The following is a 22,107-nucleotide window of genomic DNA, read 5'->3' on the forward strand; positions in this document are numbered from 1 at the left end:
CTTTTTTTTTTAGTCCTTCCTAACATACCTGTTCACACAGTGAATGCTCTGAAGGACCAAACATCGGGGAAACTTGAGATGATCATGGAAAAACTGATAAGGCTGATAAGTTGATAAAATATTAAATGAAGGAACTCCAGGTGGGACTTCCGCAAACGTACTTCAAAACTTAGGTCACACTCGCAGATGAGTAAAAGCTAACAAAGAGCAGTGTAACAAATTAACACCAGAAGTGGTCAACTTCTTCTCATAAAACAACCTCTTTTTAAATAAACATACATTCATATGGAGACTCAAATCAGCAACAATTATATTGTGAAAGATTATAGAGAGTATATTTGAACACAGTATGTACTTCCTTAATTAATTAAATTAACAGTGCAAGGGTTGTTTTGTTACAAGCTGTACTTGAACACAATGAGGGCCTCTGCACATATCTGAAGCAGGTAAAACATAGCATTGGATACTTACACCTGCATTTGCCTGAAATGAATCTGCAACTTGAAGGACCAGGTAATTATGCAGATTCATGTCAGGAATAATATTTCTAGGACAGTATAGACACACTAAATTAAATTGTGTTTTGGGACTTTCTTTACTTAAACATTTGCACTAAATTTAACACCTTTTTGGGACTAAGTTTTATTGCTATGTCAGAGCAACGTTCACACACACAAATCTCTGCAGAGCAGGTGCGCACACAAAATATGATCAGATGAATGAGTATAAGGTGGTGAATTTCTAAAAGGTGAAAACAAACCAGCGAGAACGTACATGCGCTTATTTACAAACGATTTAAAAGAGCGATGTGCCTTTTTGCTTGATTAAAAATTATTTTCTGTGAACATTGAGTCACGTGAATTTGGCACAATTATCATTTCTCAATAATTCACTGGCTAATGTTCCAGATCTCCGATGAAATATGGGAACCTTTAGTTGTTGGTCTGTTCTGCTAATTGGTACAAGCGCCTCGGGCAAGCTCACATCTAACAAACTGAGGACAGCATCACTCACAGGGCTGAGTCTTGATACGGGAGCAGTTTAAAAATAGAACCATGACAAATAAAATCTAAATTAGAACAGATGGCACCTGGAGTTGATGATTTACACCCACATATGAGAGCACTTGAAACATTAAGATTCCCACAGAAAAGAGAAAAAAATCGTGTAATACGTAAAAAGAAAAACTGTTTTTGGCCCACGGCATTAAATAGGCGTTAAGATTCAGTGTAATAATGTAACCTAATAGGCTGTGACAGGGCAGCACTAATGCTGTAAATAGACCAGCACTGTTTCGGTATTCTTTCATTCTAGTCATTTATTTAAACTGGCAAAAAAATAAAAAAGTTAAAAAAGTTAAACAAATTAAAAAAATATATATATATATATAGAAAAAAAGATAATAGAATATTAAACTTAATTACTTTTTCGTATTTATTTAACATGTGTGTTAATTGTAATGCACTGTAAATCTTCACTGCAGAACTCAGTCGAAGGATTCAGTAGAAGACGCGAGGCATTAAGTGAGGATTTAAACTGGGGAGTGCAGGACTAGTGTGCGCCATATTGTAGCCTACATCTGCCTCTAAATCCGCAATAAATTAATATAAGCTCTGGTGAGTTGTTACAGAACCAACGTGAATATATTTTGTGGTTAAATATCAGTTTTGTTTTAGATGCTGTCTCGTTTAAAAACATAAATAAATACAATATTCGAACAGCTTGAAGTAGGATGATCTGAATGGCAGTTTAAAAATTATAAAATACATTTTGTTCTTGTTCTGTAAGTTCCATGTGTGCAACTGTTTCAAGAGAATGAGGGTTACTAATAAAATAATGAAAATCAAATCGATGCTGTGGGGTACTTCAGTCTTGATCCAGTGCCTTTTGAAAAAAGGAGGTGATGCATCTCAGTATGGTAATCACTCACCCGGGGCATGTTTCACTTATTGACAGATTTGATGTTAAATGTCTCAAGATCACTTAGTGTTGTAGCTCTTAATTTATTATGTTTTTGGACGTGCAGCACTCGCTCTCCTTTTTTTTCATCCAGCTTTGACCCTCCGAGGTCACACAAGCATTTTTTTTCCTTTAACCGCAAGATTAATTTCTCAGTAGGGCGACCGACTAATGCATTACGAAAAAAAGTGAAATGTATTCCAACGGGACTAATAGCTCTATTGTATTCCAATACGTCTTTTCCTGCTTCACATGGTTTAGTCATGCTCGGATTTTGATAACATGTCAGAGACATCTCTGTCCTGGAGAAGGAAAGTTAACCCAACAAACGAGTAGCCATTCATTTACTTCATTGCTGTTTATCTGCGCATTATTAGTGAGACCAATATAAAACAAATACATCCAGACATAAAAGTTATTTCATATTCTACATTATTTCACATTCTGCAGCAAATTGCCACATATTTATTTTAAATATCTGGTAACCACGTGGTAAACATAGATAATATAATCATATCTAAATTTTTTATTATTTTAAATAGGCCACTTCTGGGTAGGGTGTTATGTAAGTGTTTGCCAAAACACATTTCTGAAGCAAGATTGGGTATCAGCTCTTGAAGGTAGGCCTACTTTACCTGGTTTTTACACTCTTTTATTCCCCTCGCCCTCTATTGTGACGTCACCAAGCACCATGCGGCCCGTGCGTGACTCCGCTCTTTGCCCCCCTTTCCTACCAGCCCCAACCCACCTCTTGTCCCATTGCAGAGTGTTCCCGTGGCGTCCGTCCGCGAGACAAAAGCACGCGCAGTGACATCCTAAATTGGTTTGAAAAGGAGCAGATGGGGCTCTCGCTCTCCTCTGTGTCGCACACACACACACAGGCGCGCACAGATTTAAAGCAGAGCCTAAAAGCGATTCTGTCATGTTTATCAAGATGCTATTGAGAAAAGATTGGGCGAGAATAAATTACAGGCAATCTCAGTATCCGGCAGCCTTTTAACCAGACTGACAGTTGCTCAGACAGATGAATGCGTAATTTGAAATTCGCAAGGAAGAAGTTGGATTAAAAGCGGGCTTTCCAAAACTTTCAGTGTTGATGACTTTTATGAATTATCTGATGGTGTGCAAGGAAATTAATGGGTGACATGAAAGTAAAAATCTAGGGACTGGGTGTCTCTCGACTATGTTAAGATATGTCGAACGTTACAACATTTTATGTGTAATTTAGACAAAATAAAATATTAGTCCGCATTGCAGCTTTTATTTATTCAGGCAATTCGGAGCAAATAAAGATCCCTGCGTGTTTTGCCCCGTGGTAATTATTTATTTCACCTTCCGACAACTAAGATAATAATAATAAAAGTGGGGATAAAATTTATTCCAACCTTCGTGTCTTTTCAAAAACATTCTGCTAAAAAGTTCCTTAGAAGTTGAGATACCTCAGTTATAATTTGCAGTTCAGAGACAAACACACCTGTGTTGATGTTTAACATGTGTGCAGTTTTCTTTCTGAGACTGCTCTCTTTCTTATTTCCTACATAAAGTTTCCATCCTGCCCCACGACGAGCCACAGAAGAATCTGTCCTGAGAGCAACTTTGTTATCAACGTGTCTTAATTAACAAGGACGATCAGTATTTGGAACTAGGACTTCCCCATGAGTGCACTCGCATGAAGAGTTAAACGAGATTATTTTGCGGATAACTTCAGATAAATGTGAGGCCGCTAGTATCTGGGTTATGGACTTCATATTTAGGTCTTCGCTTCGCATGTGTAATTTGCCTGCATATTTTTAGTGGAAGGAGTAATTCAGCAGTTGCAAAAACACCTGCTTCGGAGTTTGGAGTAAGGGTTTGGTAACAAATGCTCTGAACCCCTCCCGCGGGAACACTTATCCGATCCCTCTGCTGAAATTTTTTAAGGGCCCTTATCAGGTGAATTGCACCTTTTATAGCATCGTGTGTTAGCTGGGTGCATCGCTGAGCCTCGGTTACAACATATGATATAGTTTGCAGTGTGCTTCCTGCTGCCGTTTAAAAGTCCTGGAAACGACCTGCACATGTTTAGACAGTCATATTTCCAAAAGCCTGCTCAGCGTTGAATGTGGGTATCAGCTGCCCTGATAGATATTATTCTGATCCTCAGACTGTCTGCCGGCCTGTCTGCTGTCTCAGCTTTTATTTTTCCTTTCTTCGGCCCCACGGCCAAGCTAGTGTTTTACTCCACACCATGTCTGTGTTTAAAAGCCATATTTCCAATTCAAGTCTCTTCGGCGGACCGTGTGTGTGCTGCCAGCAGTCTCTTTTAACATCAGTTTGGTGGTAATTAATTTGCAACTCGGGGTGTGCGTCCCGCGGACCAACAGCAGACAACCATCTGATGGCAACAGCTTGTAGCGTAGCTATGGTTGGTTCTGTGTGGAAATAACCACTTAAGCTGAAATTAATATTCATTAGGCCAATGATATGGTAAGTGAAATAGCTAAAATTGCGCCCCTCCTAAATCCTGGGTTTGTCTTTTTTTTAGTGTAGGTGGCTGTTTAAAGTTTGAAGGCGCGCGCTCTGGACGCATTCCGGTGTCGTGCGTATGTTACCCTGGACCTCTGTGGCGTTAATTTGAGTTTTCCAGCGTTTCGCTGACAGTTAGGGAGACGTCATTTTAGCTGTTCACTTGGACAGAGCGGCGCAGTGAGGGAAGGCGGGAGGTGGGAGGTCTGTGTGCGCGCGTGAAGGTGTGCGGGTGTCTGTCCCGGATGGTGGGCTGAGCTCGCGCCACACGCCAATCAAACTCGAGGCAGGTGTGCTGCCGGGTGAGAGAGAGAGCGCGCGAGGGAGAGAGAGAGAGAGAGAGAGAGAGAGGGAGAGGGAGAGAGAGGAGGGGGGATTAGGACTGCGCGAGGTGTCTCAGAAAAGGGAATAAAGCCGGCGCGAGCGCCGCAGTTTACTCACATCATGAGCAGGCTCTCTCTACAGTTAAAAAGTAAATAAATAAAAAATAGCCGGTGCCGCTTCCACGTGTTTCCCGGATACAAGGTTTCTCGTTTGTTTGTTTTTTTACGTGATAAAATGAGTCTTTTAAAGCTGCGCAGGATAAATCGATTTCTCTCGTGACGGGGATATTTTTGACGCGTTTTGGGATTTTCCCCAGAAGTCGAAGGTAAGGACTGCTGATCATTCCCGAGCTTACTCTGGTTAAAGTGTTGTAAAAGTGTAGACTGTTATCGATTTGTGTTACATGAACAGTGGGGACAGAGAACAAGCTTGTAAAAATTATTCGAAAATGCGATGCATGTATAACTCACAGTCCTCTAGATTTCCTTGGAATATATTGTTATTATTATTGCTTTTGTTGTTGTTGTTGTTGTTGTTGTTGTTGTTATTTTGTTGTTGTTATTGTTGCTGTTTTAATTTTGTTCTACCGAAGTTAAACGTGAAACCCACTTGTGAAAACTTTAATGGAAGCATATGTGTTTTCGGCGAAAAAAAAAAAAGAAAAACAAACAGCATAAAAAAAGAAAAGAAATATGTAAAGAAAAATTTTAATATAGTAAAAATTAAAGACGGACTGAATTCTTGAGTTAAAGTTCTGATATGCGGAGTCCTGCGTGTCGTCTTTATGCTGTACCTATGAGTAGTTAAATCAAATAGAAGAAGAAGAAAAACACCGCAGTTGTTTTACATTTTTAGACCCAGTGTCCTTTTTCTGTAATACGCAATGTGATTATTAAATTTCTTAGAATGTATAAATGTATTGTAATTTCTTAGCAACGATCTCTTTAATTTAAAATTTTGTGGAATGTTCGTAAAATATTATACCGGTTTTTAAAATATATCACAACTGTGTGTGAATGCAGAACCAATATAAGACAGATGCGCTGTAAGTGAATTATGGAAATTTCTGACATGCAAAATTGGTGTTTCTAAAAAAAAAAGTAGAAACAATATATTTATAACACATTTACAAAAAATAACTTTTAATTCTCAAGAAGCTCATATAAATCTCTTATTTTACACTATTCGTTATATTCAGTAGTTATCATTATCATACTTAAAATATATGCAAAAATATAAGGTATATTAAAATAAACACAATAAATAAACACAATAAGAAGTATATGAAGCAACGCACGAATGGGACATCTGAAGTGCCACAGTTCTATTAAAGGCAATAAGATTGGCATCATATAAGCAAAGCCTTGTGAATGGTACAGAAATAATAATAATAACTATATGCAGCCTTATTAAAATACCGTATGTGCTATTGGTGGTATTTACATTATTTTATTTTAAATTATTTTTAAATTATTCTTTTTTTAAAGTACACTTCACAGCAGTGGTTATGAAAGAGTGTTTTCTCATCCTCCTGAATCATTTTTCCCATTTGATAATTCAAAAATTCACAGGATATACCTCCCGAGCATTAAAAAAATATATTTGCTGACATCAAAACAAGTAACAGCAATAATATTCCATCTGCACAATTCAGCTTCGTTTTCTGTGCCCCTTATGAAATTGCAAGAATAGTCAGAAATTAAAATACATTAAAAATATTAAAATAAGCATTTAGCTGTGATGTCAAAATATTTCTAAATTAATTGTTAACTTTCTTAAAAAACAGACTTTGAAAGGGTAATCAGATACATTTAATTAAAATGTTACATTTCACTGGATTTTTTATTTATTCTCTTTGCTCTCCCTTATCCACTTCTCTGTTATTTATTATTTTGAGGTATATTTATTTGGTCGAAGTGTATATTAGGTAATAAGAAACTCATTTCATATTGCTGATAATACAGGTAGAGAAGCGCTCGTAAACTGTTTTAAAAGGTTATTTATGAATTAATAAATGTTGAACTTTCTTTCTTTCTTTCTTTCTTTCCAGATTTTTTTTACTTTTTATCCGAGCATGGACAAGACTCATCTTTCAAGCCCTACTGATATCATAATGACAAGCTCAACAGGCCCCTACCAACAGGAACCCCTGACTCCACCCAGGCCCACCCATCACCACTCTTCATCCTCTTCCTTATCGTCACCCTCTCCTTCTTCTTCCTCCTCACCACTCAAACCCAACCAGGTTGGCCAGGTCTTCCTTTATGGCGTTCCCATTGTATCACTAGTGATAGATAATACAGAGAGACTTTGCTTGGCGCAGATTTCCAACACACTCCTCAAGAATTACAGTTATAATGAGATTCACAATCGTCGGGTGGCACTGGGCATCACCTGTGTTCAGTGCACGCCGGTTCAGCTGGAGATACTCCGAAGGGCCGGCGCCATGCCCATCTCGTCACGACGCTGTGGCATGATCACCAAGCGTGAAGCTGAGCGTCTGTGCAAGTCCTTTCTCGGAGAGAACTCGCCGCCGAAACTGCCCGACAACTTTGCTTTCGATGTAACGCATGAGTGCGCCTGGGGTTGCCGTGGTAACTTCATTCCTGCACGCTACAATAGTTCAAGGGCCAAATGCATCAAGTGTTCCTTCTGCAACATGTACTTCTCCCCAAATAAGTTTATTTTCCATTCCCACCGCTCAACACCAGAAACCAAATATACCCAGCCTGATGCTGCCAACTTTAATTCCTGGCGACGACACCTCAAACTAACCGACAAACATCCACCAGAGGAGTTAATTTATGCGTGGGAAGATGTCAAAGCTATGTTCAATGGAGGCAGCCGAAAGAGAGCCTTGCCCTCGTCTTCCCATTGTTCTGCTATGGGTCCCATGAAGAGTCTGTCAGGTTCAGTGGTGCCTCACGTAATGGGACCTGAGCTGGGTGCTCAGAAAAGAACCCGCTTTGAAGATGAGGATGATCTGGATGGAGGGAGTCTTTCTCCTCGTAAGACACCACGTAGTTACCCTGTCATTCCTGTCCCAAGCAAAGGTTTCGGCATGCTGCAGAAGTTCCCTCCTACATCACTCTTCCCCTCCCCTTATCCCTTTCCAGCATTTGGCCTCTGCCAGCAGAAAAAAGAGGACAGTGATGTGCCAGCTGGACAGAAAGGGGCAGGGTTGTCTGGTCTTTTATGGCCCGGTCGAAAAGACTCTTTTTATCCTCCTTTCTGCATGTTTTGGCCACCAAGAGCAGCAGGAGGAATCCCTGTCCCCACTTACATCCATCCTCAGCCCAGCACCCTCTCCTCCCTGACAGACAACCCCTCACTGAGGCAGGCCTTCCTGGATCTCTCAGACCCCAGTGAATCTGGAGCTGTGAATGGAAATGGAAGTGGGATCAATGCAACTATGACTCCCAGTGGCGGGTCCACCACACCCAAATCTGGGCTGTTTGACACAGAGTGTACAACAGTTACCACCGACCCTCGCCCTGTCACCTCAGAGGGCTGGCTCAAACTACTGGAGAACCCAACTCTCCAGTCAAGGAAGTCAAGCTATGGCTCTGCGTTCCGACCTGTCATCAAAGATGCAGAAAGCATTGCCAAGCTCCACAGCAATGGCGGAGGGGTCACTGGAGCAACGGATGAAGACTTTGTAGTCACCAGATCAGACCAACACCCGCGGCTATCACCAACTAGCAGTTGCAGCTATGGAAGTGAAAGTGGAGGTGATGGGGAACCGGAGGGAGCAGAAAGCGAGGAGGAGGGGGAAGTGGATGTGGAGTCATCAAAGCAAGATGATGAAGAGGAGGGAAGCTTTACAAACAGACCACCACAGACTCAAACCAACCTATACCTCTCTGCGCTGAGTGACAATGCTGGAGAGGATAGGGGGAAAGACAGAGGGAGTGGCGCAATGTATCCCGGTACGTCCCCTCGATCCTCCTCAGATCCGATCCAGCAGGAGTCTCCCAGCCTGCCCACCTCCCCTCCTGCCAGCTTACCTCTCTCAAGCTCCACCCCACCTCACCGGGAGGACACAGCTTATAAAAACGTAAATATCCCCACAGGCCACTTTAGCTAATTATTATTTAAATGGTGCCGCAGTCAGGCAGTGGTGTGATCTGCATAAGCAGATTGATAGGCTGGTTTCTCCCCGTAGACATGAAAACAGTCACCTCACTCTGATACTAGCTAATAGGCCCAGGTGTGGCTTGTTTAATGGCCACGTTGTGTTCGTTCTCCCTCTGTCACCCCAGCTTGTTAGGGCAACTCTAATATTTAACCTGTCGACTCCCATGTTAACCAGACCTCCAAGAGGAGGAGGAAGTAGAGGTTCAATTTTGACGATGGTTTTCTTTGGGGGGGTTAAACTATCATCTAGCAACACACTGCAGATTTATCTCAGTATTCATTTTGAGGAATAAAAGCATAGTCTCCAGTATATTGCAGATTAAATTATTAGTAGTATTAGTATTATCAGAATCAGACTGCCCTGCCTCAGTGCATGTTCCAGTTTTTTAAATTTATCGTCTTATGCAACATGTAAATTAAATATTTATCAACTATATTTGATTTCCAGGTTCACAAAAACAGAGACGAAGGACTTCCTGCATATGCAACCAAAGACAATTCCAGCATTTCCGGTAAGCGCAAACGTTTTAATCTTTTGGAACAGTTTTTCATTTTAAAGTCTCCACAACACAGAACGCAGCATTGCAGAAATCGAATTAAATGCATTCGTTTTGAAAACTGAAAAATAGTTGTTGACACAAAAGTTAAAAAGCACATTAAGCATCATCCTTTTTTTTCTCCATCAAATTTGCAACAGCAAATAATCTTTCATATATAATCTCCAGAAATCACTATATTGGTTGCATGGTTTGTTGGACGCTACATCTTCCACCCTGCAGTTGTTTTACGATGTCTCAGTTTCATCAAATGTTTTTTACACTGTTTCATCAAATAGCATTACACAATCTATTTCAGCAAACTGTTACTATTTGCTTCATCAGATGTCCGAGTCTGTTGTATTATAGCATCTTTGTTTCATTTATTGTCTGAGTGAGTGGTTTTATAGTGTCCCTGTGTTCCTGTGAGGCTCATATTCCTGTGACGTTTCATTTGCTCCTCTCATCTCCCACTCTGACCCTTTTCCCGGAGAAAATGTCTTCCCCGTGTTTTCTCGCAGTGCGTTGACAAACACACATGCGTACGCTCGACCATAGCTCCCAAATGCATACACACAAAGGAGACGCACACATCATGCGTACACTTAGTTATCTCCATGTGTCCGGATAACCAGCTCAGCCAATGGCCCTTACTGAATCTCTCTTCCTGTCTGTCTTCCTGTCTTTCGCTCTCATCTTTTCTCAGATGAAACAAAAGAACAGAATAGTTTCTTTGTACCAGAGACTGAGACGTCGGCCCCGGACTACTGGAGGGAGAACTCAGGTATAAAAACTCACGTTTTTGTATTTATTCTTTTTTTATAAGTGGTTGCAAAACAGCTACATTCAGATAGAACACAGAAAATAAACTAAAGGCAAAAGTTGAAACTGGCAAATCAGACACTTAAAGTATAATTATTGGGATGGAATGGGTACCGTCTGCTTATATTTGGTGTTTGATGACACTGATTATTATTTATATTAGAAAGTAAACCTACTTGTGATTAAAATGCTGATTAAAAACTGACACTTTATGACTTTATTTGCAAAATGACACTGATTTCTTACACAAATGACATTCAGAACAGTTCAGTCAGTGAGGGAAAGCCTTTGACTCTTAAGCTTTATCCATCTCCATCTCCATGTCCTCTCAGATGGCAAGTTAAGGGATTCATATAAATACACACAGAGATGAAACAGCAGTGCAAAGCTGCCTCTTTCGCCGCTCTGCCACGGCTCCTCTCTTTAGTGGCGTTGTCGCTAGGGCTGTTACTCTTAGGGGGGCCGTTATAGTTCAACAAGAAAACATCAGCTCAGAGATAAGCAGCCGCACTGGCAATCTCCATCCCAGACCCATATCGCCCCCGACATAATTGCCTTTTTTCCCCTTTCTCAGCGCAAAAAAAGCTTTCCCGTTTGAAAAAGATCACAGCTTATTACCTTTTTATATCTGTCAGGAAGACATTAAAAGTGCTTTATGACATCTGTGCCAACATTTATATCTACCCCCCATTCCCTCAACCCCTACACGCACACACATCGTAATGATCCCTGTGCATAATGTATAATGTATTTCGAAAAATTACACGAAACAAATTAAATGAGACCACCTTTCCCCTGATTGCCAAACGTCTCCCTGGGCGGTGGGAAGCTCTACGTGATTAGAAGGCCTGATTCCTCCGAGTCCCTCCACCCCCCTCCACTGTCTTTAAACTCTCCCTCTGTTTCTAGGGAGAAAAAATAATCTAATTTTCCATTTATGTAATGCAAACCGCCTTGGCTTTGACTATTCACGGTTAATTGACTGTCAAACGAGGTTGTTATCCTCGGGCACTGTCTGCAAATTTGCTTGTCAAATGAGACAGAGAGAGGAGAGGAAAGGAGAGAGGAGAGGAGGAGAGAGGAGAGCTCTCTCTGTTCTAAATGAGAGAGAGAGAGAAGCATAGGGAGGCTTAAGGAGCCAGGACATGAAATGACTGGAGGAAGATACACATATCGAGGGTGCTCACTTGCTTCATTAAGGCGTTCAATGCCTCATTGTCACAATTCAGACATTAGCTCAAACACACACATGCATGCTTACCATGGCAGACACTGGAAATCTGAAGGAAAAACACAGCATGTAATGGAGATATTTGTTCTGAGGATGGCAGACTTTTAAAGCAACAAGTAGATTTATCCTCCAGGAGTTAAAAAAAAAAAAAAGACAAAACAGACAAAACATATATTTTATAAAACATTCGCACTATTAACTGTGAGGATGTTTTTTTAACCATATTTATGGCTTTTAAATCCTGCTTTAGTTTGCAGGAACTACTTGTATTGGTCAAAAAATCTTAACTTTTGTAGTAAAATCAAAACTTTCCACATCTCCGCCGTTCTTCAGCTTTAACAGCCACCAGATGATTGACTCAAATCTCTCTGACTAGATTGGACGAAGCATGATATTACAATAAGATGCGAGAACAGTGAAGCTCGCCATAGTCTCCGGTCATCATAAGTAGTTTCCATGAACTTGTACTGACACCTAGAGGCCAGAACATGAATTGCAATGCTTCACTTACAGCTGAAGAGAGGAGGAAACTAAATTAGTCCATGACAAAATAAAAACCAAGTAGTTCTGTCCAAATAATGGAGACTGCAGTTAAGTTGTTTTTGCAATACTTCACTTTACACTTACACTTAACTTTGGCTTTCTGCGCACAAAGTCAGCTGACTTCTTTTAGTTTCTGAAGGGTTATCACTCTCTTTTTGATCAGTCTTTTGATCAGCAAATTTTATTGTATTTTTCTATTTTTTCTTTGTTATTCATACTGATTTATTAAATGTTTGTGGACATTGTTTCTCCTAATTTTTCCTCACACTTTTGCCATCCAGTCTGTTGTTTTTCTTGTTGAGTCTCACCGTGCACATTCTGTTCTCATCCTTATCCTGATCTAACAAACAGACCTAACCTCCTTTAGGCGATCAAATGATGCCTGATGCTTTCACTTAACTTCACTTACATTTGTAGCTTTTCCGGTTGCTTTTGAATAACTGATTTCAAGATCGTTTATAGTTTATGAGCATGGCCTTAAATTCATTATTTTTATTTTTTTGTTTTGTACTCATTTCCTGTTCATGGATCAAATCCCAGTTTAGTTAAGAATTAATTTCAAAGTTTGAAATTAAGTCTTTTCGTGTTTTCAGGCGATCAAAGCCAGGGTGCTGCTTCTCCTGTGCAGCTGAAAAAGGATGTTGAGAGCATGGAGAAAGGTAAGGGCTGTTTGAGCACATCTCAGCTGCACTGACCATAGAAAACTAGTAATCTATACTAGATGGACATTTGTGAGATTGTGAGAGAATATTTTAATGCAACCACTCTCATATTTTCCTTCTGCTTTCTTCTGTCCTTCTGTAGAAGAGCTCCAGAAGGTTCTGCTGGAACAGATCGACTTCAGGAGGAGACTGGAGCAAGAGTTTCACGCTTTGAAGGGCACCTCACCATTTCCTGTCTTCCGTAAGTCAGTTTTTCCTCCTTACCCTGATTTCCTTTTAGTTTCCATACTCTGAAGGGCAACTTCTCCTTTTCTGTCTTTCTTGCGGTCTCTTACACCTTTACCTTTATCCCCATTTTTACCTTTCAGTTTTTTATTTTCCCCGATTTTTTTTGCTCAACCCTTTTCTGTCATCGGCTGTCTTTATCACTCCAATTTTCCAAAATGACAATACACGCGCCACCTAATCAAGGTTTGTTTTTATTGTACGCTAATTTCAGACAATTTTCAAGATCAGATGAAACGAGAGCTCGCCTACAGAGAGGAGATGGTCCAACAGTTACAGATGGTAAGACTACTAATGTTAGTGCTTAACACTGATGGAAATATGCTTTTAAATGACAAATTAAACACCCTTTTTTAGATACACAAATTAAAAGAAAATCTTCATGATTGCCTTAAAAATTGTCTGCAAGGATTTTGAGAAAAATATAATTAAGACTAATTATGCAGTACTTACTAAAATACAGTGACATCACATCAACCGAAACAAAAAAAAATCAAAAACCGATGAGGAAATGTGCCAGTCAATTCTCTGACTACTGCTAGAGATTGTATGCATACTTGGGAAATCCTTGCCATGGGTTAAAACAAAAACAAAAATTAAATGATGAATAAATGAAGCCATCACTAGGACTTGACCGGACACATGCGTTTGCTTATTTGTCCATCAAAAGACAGAGCCAATCATCTAGTTTGTCTTTCACGGGTGAGAAGTTCCTTTGCAGCCATCTGAGTGTTTCCGTCGACATCAATCACTGGAGCAGCTGGCAGACAGGCTGACAGACGCTGTTTGTCTTTGTTTTCTGACACATGCCACCACTGTACACGCTTGTGTGCACACAGTGGCAAGGCGTGCGCCAAAACGCATACAAGAACATGCATTCATGTAATCACAAAGGCAGGCGATTATGAATATGGGTTCAAGCTAATTTATAAGCCTGTATGTGCACACCAAATGCACATACTCACGTAAACAATTGACAAATGTGTCTAGAACCAGCAGATGGATCTGTCTGAGAGTAATGACACATTAATTTCACACAGACATGCAAATGAACTCCAAAAAATGTTTAATTTGTGTTGACAGACTTTTAATTTCACCAGCTTGGCTAGAGTTTTGGATTTTCATATTTCCACCAATGATAAAATCATAATAGTAAAGTTTACTTTAGAGAACCTTTTTCAGTGTTAAAGGTATTTCTTTAGGAAGAACGTAACGTTTTATGTCGTGTTTTTGCCTTTCAGATTCCCTACGCAAACATCATCAGAAAAGAAAAGATCAGCTCCCATCTCAACAAGTAGCAAAGAGGTGAATATTTTTCAGTAAATTTAAAATGAAGCTTGAAGAAATGTAAAAATAAATAGTTATCACATGAAAAGCTTTTGACAAGCTGCACATTATTAAGCCTCATATTTACATCATAATAGAGATAATGGCAAGACAGTGAAATATACTTAATTTTCATTTGATTGATAATAAACTGTCTTATAGTATTAACACATTTGGCATTACTGGCTAAATTTTATTATAATTTTCTGGGGTGATTCTAAACAATCAGTTAAATCAGTATGGAAAAACTCTTAGCCTGAATGTAAAACTAATGTAATTTCCCTTTTTTTTTAGGATTAGCACACAGAAAACTGACAGAGACCATCACCGACAGAGAGGATGTGAAACTATATCATACATTATATTACTTTTCACGGGACAGCAATTATTCTGCTGCTTCTTCGATATCACCTCTGTTAGTTGCTCTCTACACACTGCCTGCTAAGAACTCATGTGAGGCTGTGGGACATCATACTGGTAAAAAGATTTCTAAAGTTTTTCCTCTTCTTCCCTGGTTCAAGTTCCCTAACTGAACTTAATTGACTGAAACCTGTGACACTGCGAGTGTGTTGGCAGTCACGTTCAAAGCATTAGCCAACCGGGACCAAAGCAACCTCGGCCTTTGAGGACCACCAGGAAGGCAATTGTAGATGTCAGAAAACTAATTTCCAGGCATAAAAACAAAGTAAATAAAGATTGGATGTTTTTATCTGCCCGTGGGCTCAACTGTACATTGGCCAAACTCTGGATGAAAAAGGACTAAGATAGGTTGTATTTGTATCACCAAGTGATGGCCCTGAAGAGAAACAAGCACGACAACATTTATTTATTATCAACATTTGATCCCAAAGGGACTTCATCATGTTCAACTCTAATCCTTCCCTGTAAACACGAGCCACCACCACCAGTTTGTCAGTGGCTGGACACACACAACCTTGGTTTAGTATGTCAGATGAATTAAAATAAATAAATAAATAAAGCACTGATATTTACAATGGTACTATTACAACATGGTACCACAAAAAACGTCCACACATATATATATATATATATATATTCATAAATTTTGCAGTTTACAACTCTATTAACAGCATTTCAAAACCACCGTTTTTACCTTGTCCTTAATTAATGTCACATCTGATTATATTTAATACTTTATTTATAAAGTCAGAGTTACCTGAAATGATGTCCTGTGTCACATTAACTGCAGACTGTGTACCATATGGAACTGAGCAGCTGTAAGACACAGTGAAGGTATGGTTCATTCTCCCACAAGACGTTTTCCTGTTGTAACGTCTTATGATTATCACTAAATAAATATTGCTGCCATCAGCTGCAGAATCTGCCTCGTTGTTTTGGAAATGAAAAACTCTGTACACGTGCTTTCTCTCCAGAAAGAGCATCCGAGAGCAAAGGCCTGAAGTTTGTCAGTGTTGTATATTTATATGTAAATTATTTCACCTTATTGTATAAAATGTCATACATGTGAATACTGATCTTCACAGTCATTCTACCTATCTGTGTGTGTGTGTGTGCGTTTTGTTTTTGTTTTTTTGCTTTTTTTTTGTTTATTTATTTGAGTATCAACTCCTGAGACCCCAATTGTGATAATACTATTTATTATAATGTGAAATGAAAAAGAAAGAGACACAGGGGTGGTGGCGATGATGGTGATGTTTGAGCAAAATCAAAAAGAGCAAAAGTGACAACCCACTCATCTTGTTTATAAAATAAATGGACAAAGTTGTCATTTACTGAGAAAATGTTATCATTAGAAGCTGTTATTGCAGATGTATTTCAGAATGTTCTTGTAGTTTCTCTACTATTTATGTGTAAATTAAAAGTCTATATGAAAAACTGAATGTGGAGGACTAGTTCATGTTTGTGTGGGGGACTAGTTCATGTTTGTGTGGAGGACTAGTTCATGTTTGTGTGGATGGAGTCCCTTTACCCAGAACACGAAGTTCTTTCTGAAACTAAAAGCAGGCTGTTAAGAAGATCCCGGTTATTATATCTAAATGCAAACTTGTGTTTTATGGGAAGTGTGGTTCAGAAGATGAAGTGGGCTGTTGACTAGTCAGAAGTAAGTGTTTTTCTATATGTCAAACTGTCCTTCAGCAAGATATTGAATGCTCAGTGCATCCATCAGAGTGTGAGTGTGGGACTGTTAAGTTAAACTTGCTTAGCCATAGAAAAAGGTGCTTGTGTAAATGTATGTGTGAATGAGTGAATCAAGTTTGCAATAAGCAAGCACTTGGGGATCTGCATGCATGCTTGTGTTGCCTCTTAAAGATGCTGTAGAAATTAAAAAAACAAAAACAAAAAAAGGTAACAGTGAAGTCAAACTGATTTATTAGACCAATTCAAAACAACAGCCGAACAGCTAAAATGGCATAAAACAACAGGGCAGGTAAATCAAATGAAAATAGGATGGAAAAACACCAATAAAACAGTATAAGAAAAGAGTAATTGAGTGATGTGGTCACTTAATATTCATTGCTCGTGTGTGTGAATCTGGCTACGTCTGTTGCACGACGTCGGCATGCCTGTTTACGGCAGCAGCATCTCTGGGAGTGGCGGTAGAAGAAGGAGGAGGAGAAGAAGAAGTTGCCAGCATGGCGTTTACTCTTTACTCTCTCATCCAGACCGCTATTCTGTGTACCAATGCAATCGCTGTGTTGCATGAGGAGAGATTTCTCAGCAAGAGTAAGTGTTTAAGTTATTTTATGTCACGTACATCATATAGTGAAATAACTGGTTAAAAGCAGCTAGCTACGCGTATACACTTAGCAGGCTGCCTCTTGGTTAATGGAGAGGCTCTTGTTTGGGATTTATAAGGAAGAATTAAGGGTTGAGCATTACAGAGAAAAAAATGCAATGTTTTGAATAACATTAAAGCTGGTGGTCTTTTTTTTTTAAACTGGAAAATAAACACGTATACATGCATCTGCTATCTCATTTACTGGTGTTTCTCATCTTTCTTCCCATCTGTCTCCTGTACTTTCTCTTCTCCTTTATTTCTCCGTGTGTCTGCAGTTGGTTGGGGTGTTGACCAGGGAGTTGGAGGTTTTGGAGATGATCCAGGAATCAAAGCCCAGATTCTCAATCTCATCCGCTCAGTCCGGACTGTCATGAGAGGTCGGTAGGCTGTATTGTTCATAAATCCTTAGCAGATCTTAAAAATAGGTAAATGTACTCTCATATTAACTGTAACTGTGAAGCTACAACAGAGTAGAGGTAGTGAAGGCTTGAGGTTAAAAACCTGGGGCAGTGCACAAGAGAGGTGAAGAAGAGAGGAGAGACGGGGTGGAGATAAGTGTTAAGAGTGATTTATGGCAGGAAGAGTGAAGGGGAATGTTTAAAAGACAGTAGTGAGACCTGCTGTTTTATATGGTTTGGAGACAGAGGTGGCACAGTTGAAGCTGAGATTTTCATTGGGAGTGACCAGAGTAGCCAGGATTTATGAGTTTCATGTAGTGAAAGAGGACATTCAGAGGGTTGGTGTGTCAGAGGAGGATGTCACGGATAGGGTGCATGGCTTACTTTGGACAGACAAGACCAAAGTGGAGATTTGGGGTTGTTTTGGTCACGGCCAAAATTGGGTCAATCAGGATGACAATGATCCCAATCCCAGCAGCAAATCTACTACAGAATGGCTGAAAAAGGATAAGAATTCAAATGCTTCAGTGGCCCAGTCGAAGTCCAAAACTCAACTCCAATGAAATGCTGTGGGTGGACCTTAAGAGAACTGTGTGCACATGAATGACCACAAATATCAATGAACTGAAGCAACCCTGAAAAGAAGAGTGGGCCGATCCACAATCACGTTAGAGACTGATGAAAGGTGATTTTACAAGTTAGTGAATCGGATGCAATTAGTTTTTCACACACTGCTTCTGCATTTTGGCTTAGCTTTCATTAAATAACTAATGACACACTGTAATATGTCATATATAATTATTCATTTGCGGTTGCATTTGCCTATTTTTAAGATCTGCTAAGGATTTTTTGTTTAATACACAAAATCTTAAAAATGAAAGAGGGTGGACTTTAAGTTTATCATGACTGTCAACAAACATTTTTTTTCTGATGTTAACAAAATCAAATAACTTTTTCCTAAATAACCCAGTATTAAATGAGCTAAATTGCTGGTGTGCTCTTCAATTTTTAATTCACTCTGCAACAGATGTATTTGAGTCAAGAATTAGCAGCTGTAATATTTCTGAGGTTGCTGATGGAATCAGTTTGATTACTTTGTGTTTTGTACTCTTTTGTTTTTACAGTGCCTTTGATAATAGTGAATTCTGCCTGCATCGTCCTGTTGCTGCTGTTTGGTTGATCTTCGCCTACCAAACTTAGGTGGAGGACCACAAACATGCCAATGAAAAGCCACTCGCACAAAATCCTGAACTCTTTGCCATTTAGAGACTTCTGCCACTGTCAGTTATTGGGAGGGCGGAAATGTTTTTCAACTTACCGGCGCTGAAATAGAAGATCAACTGCAGATTTTTAAATGCAAAGAGAAGAAGAACTGAAAATTAGCTGGTGCAGACTTCCTGTTGCGTTTCATCACCACTAAAAGGACAAAATTGATGTAATTTTGTCGAAGTCATGACCACACAGGATGATGGTTTCATCTTGATCCCCGATATCATATCATTTGCAAATGTTTTTTTAAAATCAGTATTTAAATAACCTGTTGGTACAGACAGATTTGTTGACACTTCATACTGTAAAATAGGCCTGCAAAGTTTTTTTTTTTTTTCAAACATTTATGGGGCAACTCACAGCAGGTTCAAAAAGGAACACAATTCACAAATCTCTTCATATATATGTGTTGAATTGATTTGTAATTGGCCCATCTCTGAGAACTGAAAAGGCTAAATGGTGTAGATGTAAATTTTAAGCAATGCTGCCAAACGCAGCTCCGACCAATGTATTTTGAACTGTTTACACTTCAGTGCCACAAAAATTGAGATACTGTCTTGAAATAAATGTATCACTCAGTGTTGTGGAATTCCTTATATTATGTTGCTTTTTGTGTGTGACAGCAGACAAACTTAAACAAATGACATTTCGATAAAACTTCCAGCTGTTTTGTTGATGAATGAAATATTAGATGTGTAGCAAGTAACAAAGATAAATGTTGCCTGTCCACTCTGTCAGGTTGGTGCCGATTTACATTGGTGACCAATGTGAAACTGAATTTAAAAATACGGTAGTGTATGGTTACCTGGTGGCTTTACACATTCACATACAGTACTGTGCAGAAGTCTTGAGACACCTCTTGTTTTGTTTTGGGGTTTTTTTTGCTGTTGTTTGTTTTTATGTTTCTAAAGTGATCTTGAACAATAGTTCTTTGGGAATTCTGAAGGTCTTTAAGTAGCCTGGAGCCTATTGGCTGCTTTTGCACTCATTTCAGTGCATTCCTTACACTTTATTTTTCTATTTTCAGAAAAATGGTTGTGTTTGTTAAGCCCATCATAAGAAATGCGCCTAACTCAAGCTCTAAATGTTATAAAATAGTACTTGTACCAACAAGGTGATTCCCAAAGAGCAATTAGCCAAAACCTTGGCAAAGAATATTCTGGCACAGCATGCAATGTGTCCTTAAAAGTACTGAGGAAACTGGACAAGGTGGAGGACCTAAGACAGATAAACCGTATCTGAAAGTCATGTCCTTAAGGAACAGGAAAAACATAATCAGAAATTGTCTCAGTGGAAGGGTGGCTGTCAAGAAGCAGTGTTAAGCAAGGAAAATGGTGAGAAAGGACTGAGATATACCAAATTGCACAAGAACTGAACCAAAAAACAGCAGCAATGGGTCTCATGGAGTGATAGTCCTCAGTATGTTAGGAGGAGGTCAGGAAAGAGGTGAAATGGTGAGTGTTTACAGTCATCTGTAGAACAAATGGAGGTTGGGGGCTTCATTTCAGTCACTGGTTTTGGGGATCTCATCAAAATGGAATTATGAATGCAGAGAATCTTATTTTACGAGTTCCCTTCACACAACTAAATAAACTTAACTCTATTATTTTCTGTGCTCACAGTGGAAATTTGTTAGTTAGTTGTTTACTTAGTTGTGTGAAGGGAACTCACAAAGTAAGAATTTCATTGCAGCATAACTATTTGTGTTTTGCAGTGTATATGACAATAAACGTCTTGAATCTTGAAAAGTACCATAGGATTTTGACTCTCCTTGTAATACCATCTGGAAAGCTGAACAGCAACAGATGTATTTTTCAGTTTTTTCAATGATTCTATGCACTGCCAGTGCAGTAAAAGCATACCTAGAATTAAAATAAATAAATAAATCACTCAGTCGTGGATTGCCCTTCCCAGAGCCCAGGAATCTGTATTATTGAAGCAGCCAACATCCAAAGAAGAGCTTTGAATGTCCTGCATGATGCCTGGAGAACTATTCCTGAAGACTATAGAAAAATTAAAAGAAAGCTACAGTATTACATACACATAATAACGAATTTAAAATTTTGAGTATTTGTATATATCTTAGCTGGATACACTTAATAAATAGCAACTTTGTGTTTGGATTTACTGGGGAACAAAGGTCACATACATCACTCTTTATTACAAGTATTTTTAACAAATTTCCCTTTTTTAAAATTTTACTCTCACTTGACCAAAAGCGAGCACTTGTACCTGGATAAAGGATATCACTGTGTAAATATTGACATACACTATTTCTCTCAACTTCCTTTTTCTCTGTCTGTCCAGCTCCACATCATTAATAATCTCCATATGCAGTGAATTATCACCATTCTCTATCCAGCTAAGCTCCACTTTTATTAACATTAGATGGAGGAGGGTGCGAGGGCAAAAGGGGATCTGCTGGAATTACAAGCATATGTTTATCAGAGAGATTTGTGCTGTAAAGCCACTTTGACATGTGATTCGTTTAGCTTGGAGGTCAGGAAAAAAACTATAAGCAAGCACGCAATTATATCTGAATATGTGTCTGCAATTCACAGGTCAGGATGTGTGGTGTTTTGATCTGTGGGCACTTAATAATAAATCACAAAAATATTTTTTGAGAGAATTGTGGTGAGTCGTGCTTACTTTAGAGTTTAATTTGAAAAGTATTCATATTGAATATAATTTACTGTAGCTATAATGGAAAAATACCCATTCTGTGAAACAATACAAAATATATACAACAGAGTTTAAAGAAAAACAAAATACAACACAGATCAAATCACTGATTACAGTTTTTAAAATACATATTAGATGGGAAAAAAGTGCAGGGAAGAGAGAAGGCTACAGGTGTTACAGGTGAAATTATAATTTAATAACAACAGAGCAATAGCAAGAGCCAGAGGAAGTGTAAAAAGAAAGAGCTACTGAAAATAAACCAGAATTAAAATCAGAAACAGATCAACACGTTAAAGTTGTGTTTTTGTTGGAAGGACCTTAAGACATTGTACTGAATTAATACATTTACATTGTGAGATTAGCTTATGTTTTCATGTTTTCCACATCTATCATGTGCGCTTCAAAATATTTATGCAAAAAATAAACCCAGAAAGCTAAAAAAACAACAGTTGTTATTCACTATGTGGAGGTAACATGCAAAGAGGATTTGATCTGCGGCCTCTGGCATCCTGTAGAGAGAAGGTCTTTATCGCTGCGTTAATACCTCCCACCATATTAAATCTATCCGAATGCACTGAGCGACCCACTAATGCGATACATCTGTTACTTGTTAGTGTGATGGGACACATATGTTTTTTATTATTCTAATGAGTGATTAAGTGGTTAA

At 38.9% G+C, this 22,107-nt stretch overlaps 2 protein-coding genes across 2 annotated transcripts; both read left to right on the forward strand.

Annotated features, from left to right (window-relative positions):
- The first annotated feature begins 4,711 nt into the window (after positions 1-4,711).
- Positions 4,712-16,636, forward strand: skor2 (SKI family transcriptional corepressor 2). Its single transcript, XM_040053153.1, has 9 exons — positions 4,712-5,113; positions 6,839-8,845; positions 9,374-9,437; positions 10,168-10,245; positions 12,651-12,716; positions 12,862-12,960; positions 13,219-13,286; positions 14,246-14,309; positions 14,625-16,636. The coding sequence occupies exons 2-8, from the start codon at positions 6,863-6,865 to the stop codon at positions 14,300-14,302; spliced, it is 2,415 nt and encodes an 804-aa protein (XP_039909087.1). The 5' UTR covers positions 4,712-5,113; positions 6,839-6,862; the 3' UTR covers positions 14,303-14,309; positions 14,625-16,636.
- A 259-nt stretch (positions 16,637-16,895) lies between these two features.
- ier3ip1 (immediate early response 3 interacting protein 1) lies at positions 16,896-19,354 on the forward strand. The gene is made up of 3 exons (XM_040000800.1): positions 16,896-17,036; positions 17,367-17,468; positions 18,614-19,354. Exons 1-3 carry the CDS (start codon positions 16,946-16,948, stop codon positions 18,667-18,669), a joined length of 249 nt encoding a protein of 82 aa, XP_039856734.1. The 5' UTR covers positions 16,896-16,945; the 3' UTR covers positions 18,670-19,354.
- The last annotated feature ends 2,753 nt before the right edge of the window (positions 19,355-22,107 follow it).

The sequence above is a fragment of the Simochromis diagramma genome, unplaced genomic scaffold (assembly GCF_900408965.1).
Source record: "Simochromis diagramma unplaced genomic scaffold, fSimDia1.1 OVJJ01000596.1, whole genome shotgun sequence".
NCBI classification, from domain to species: Eukaryota; Metazoa; Chordata; class Actinopteri; order Cichliformes; family Cichlidae; genus Simochromis; species Simochromis diagramma.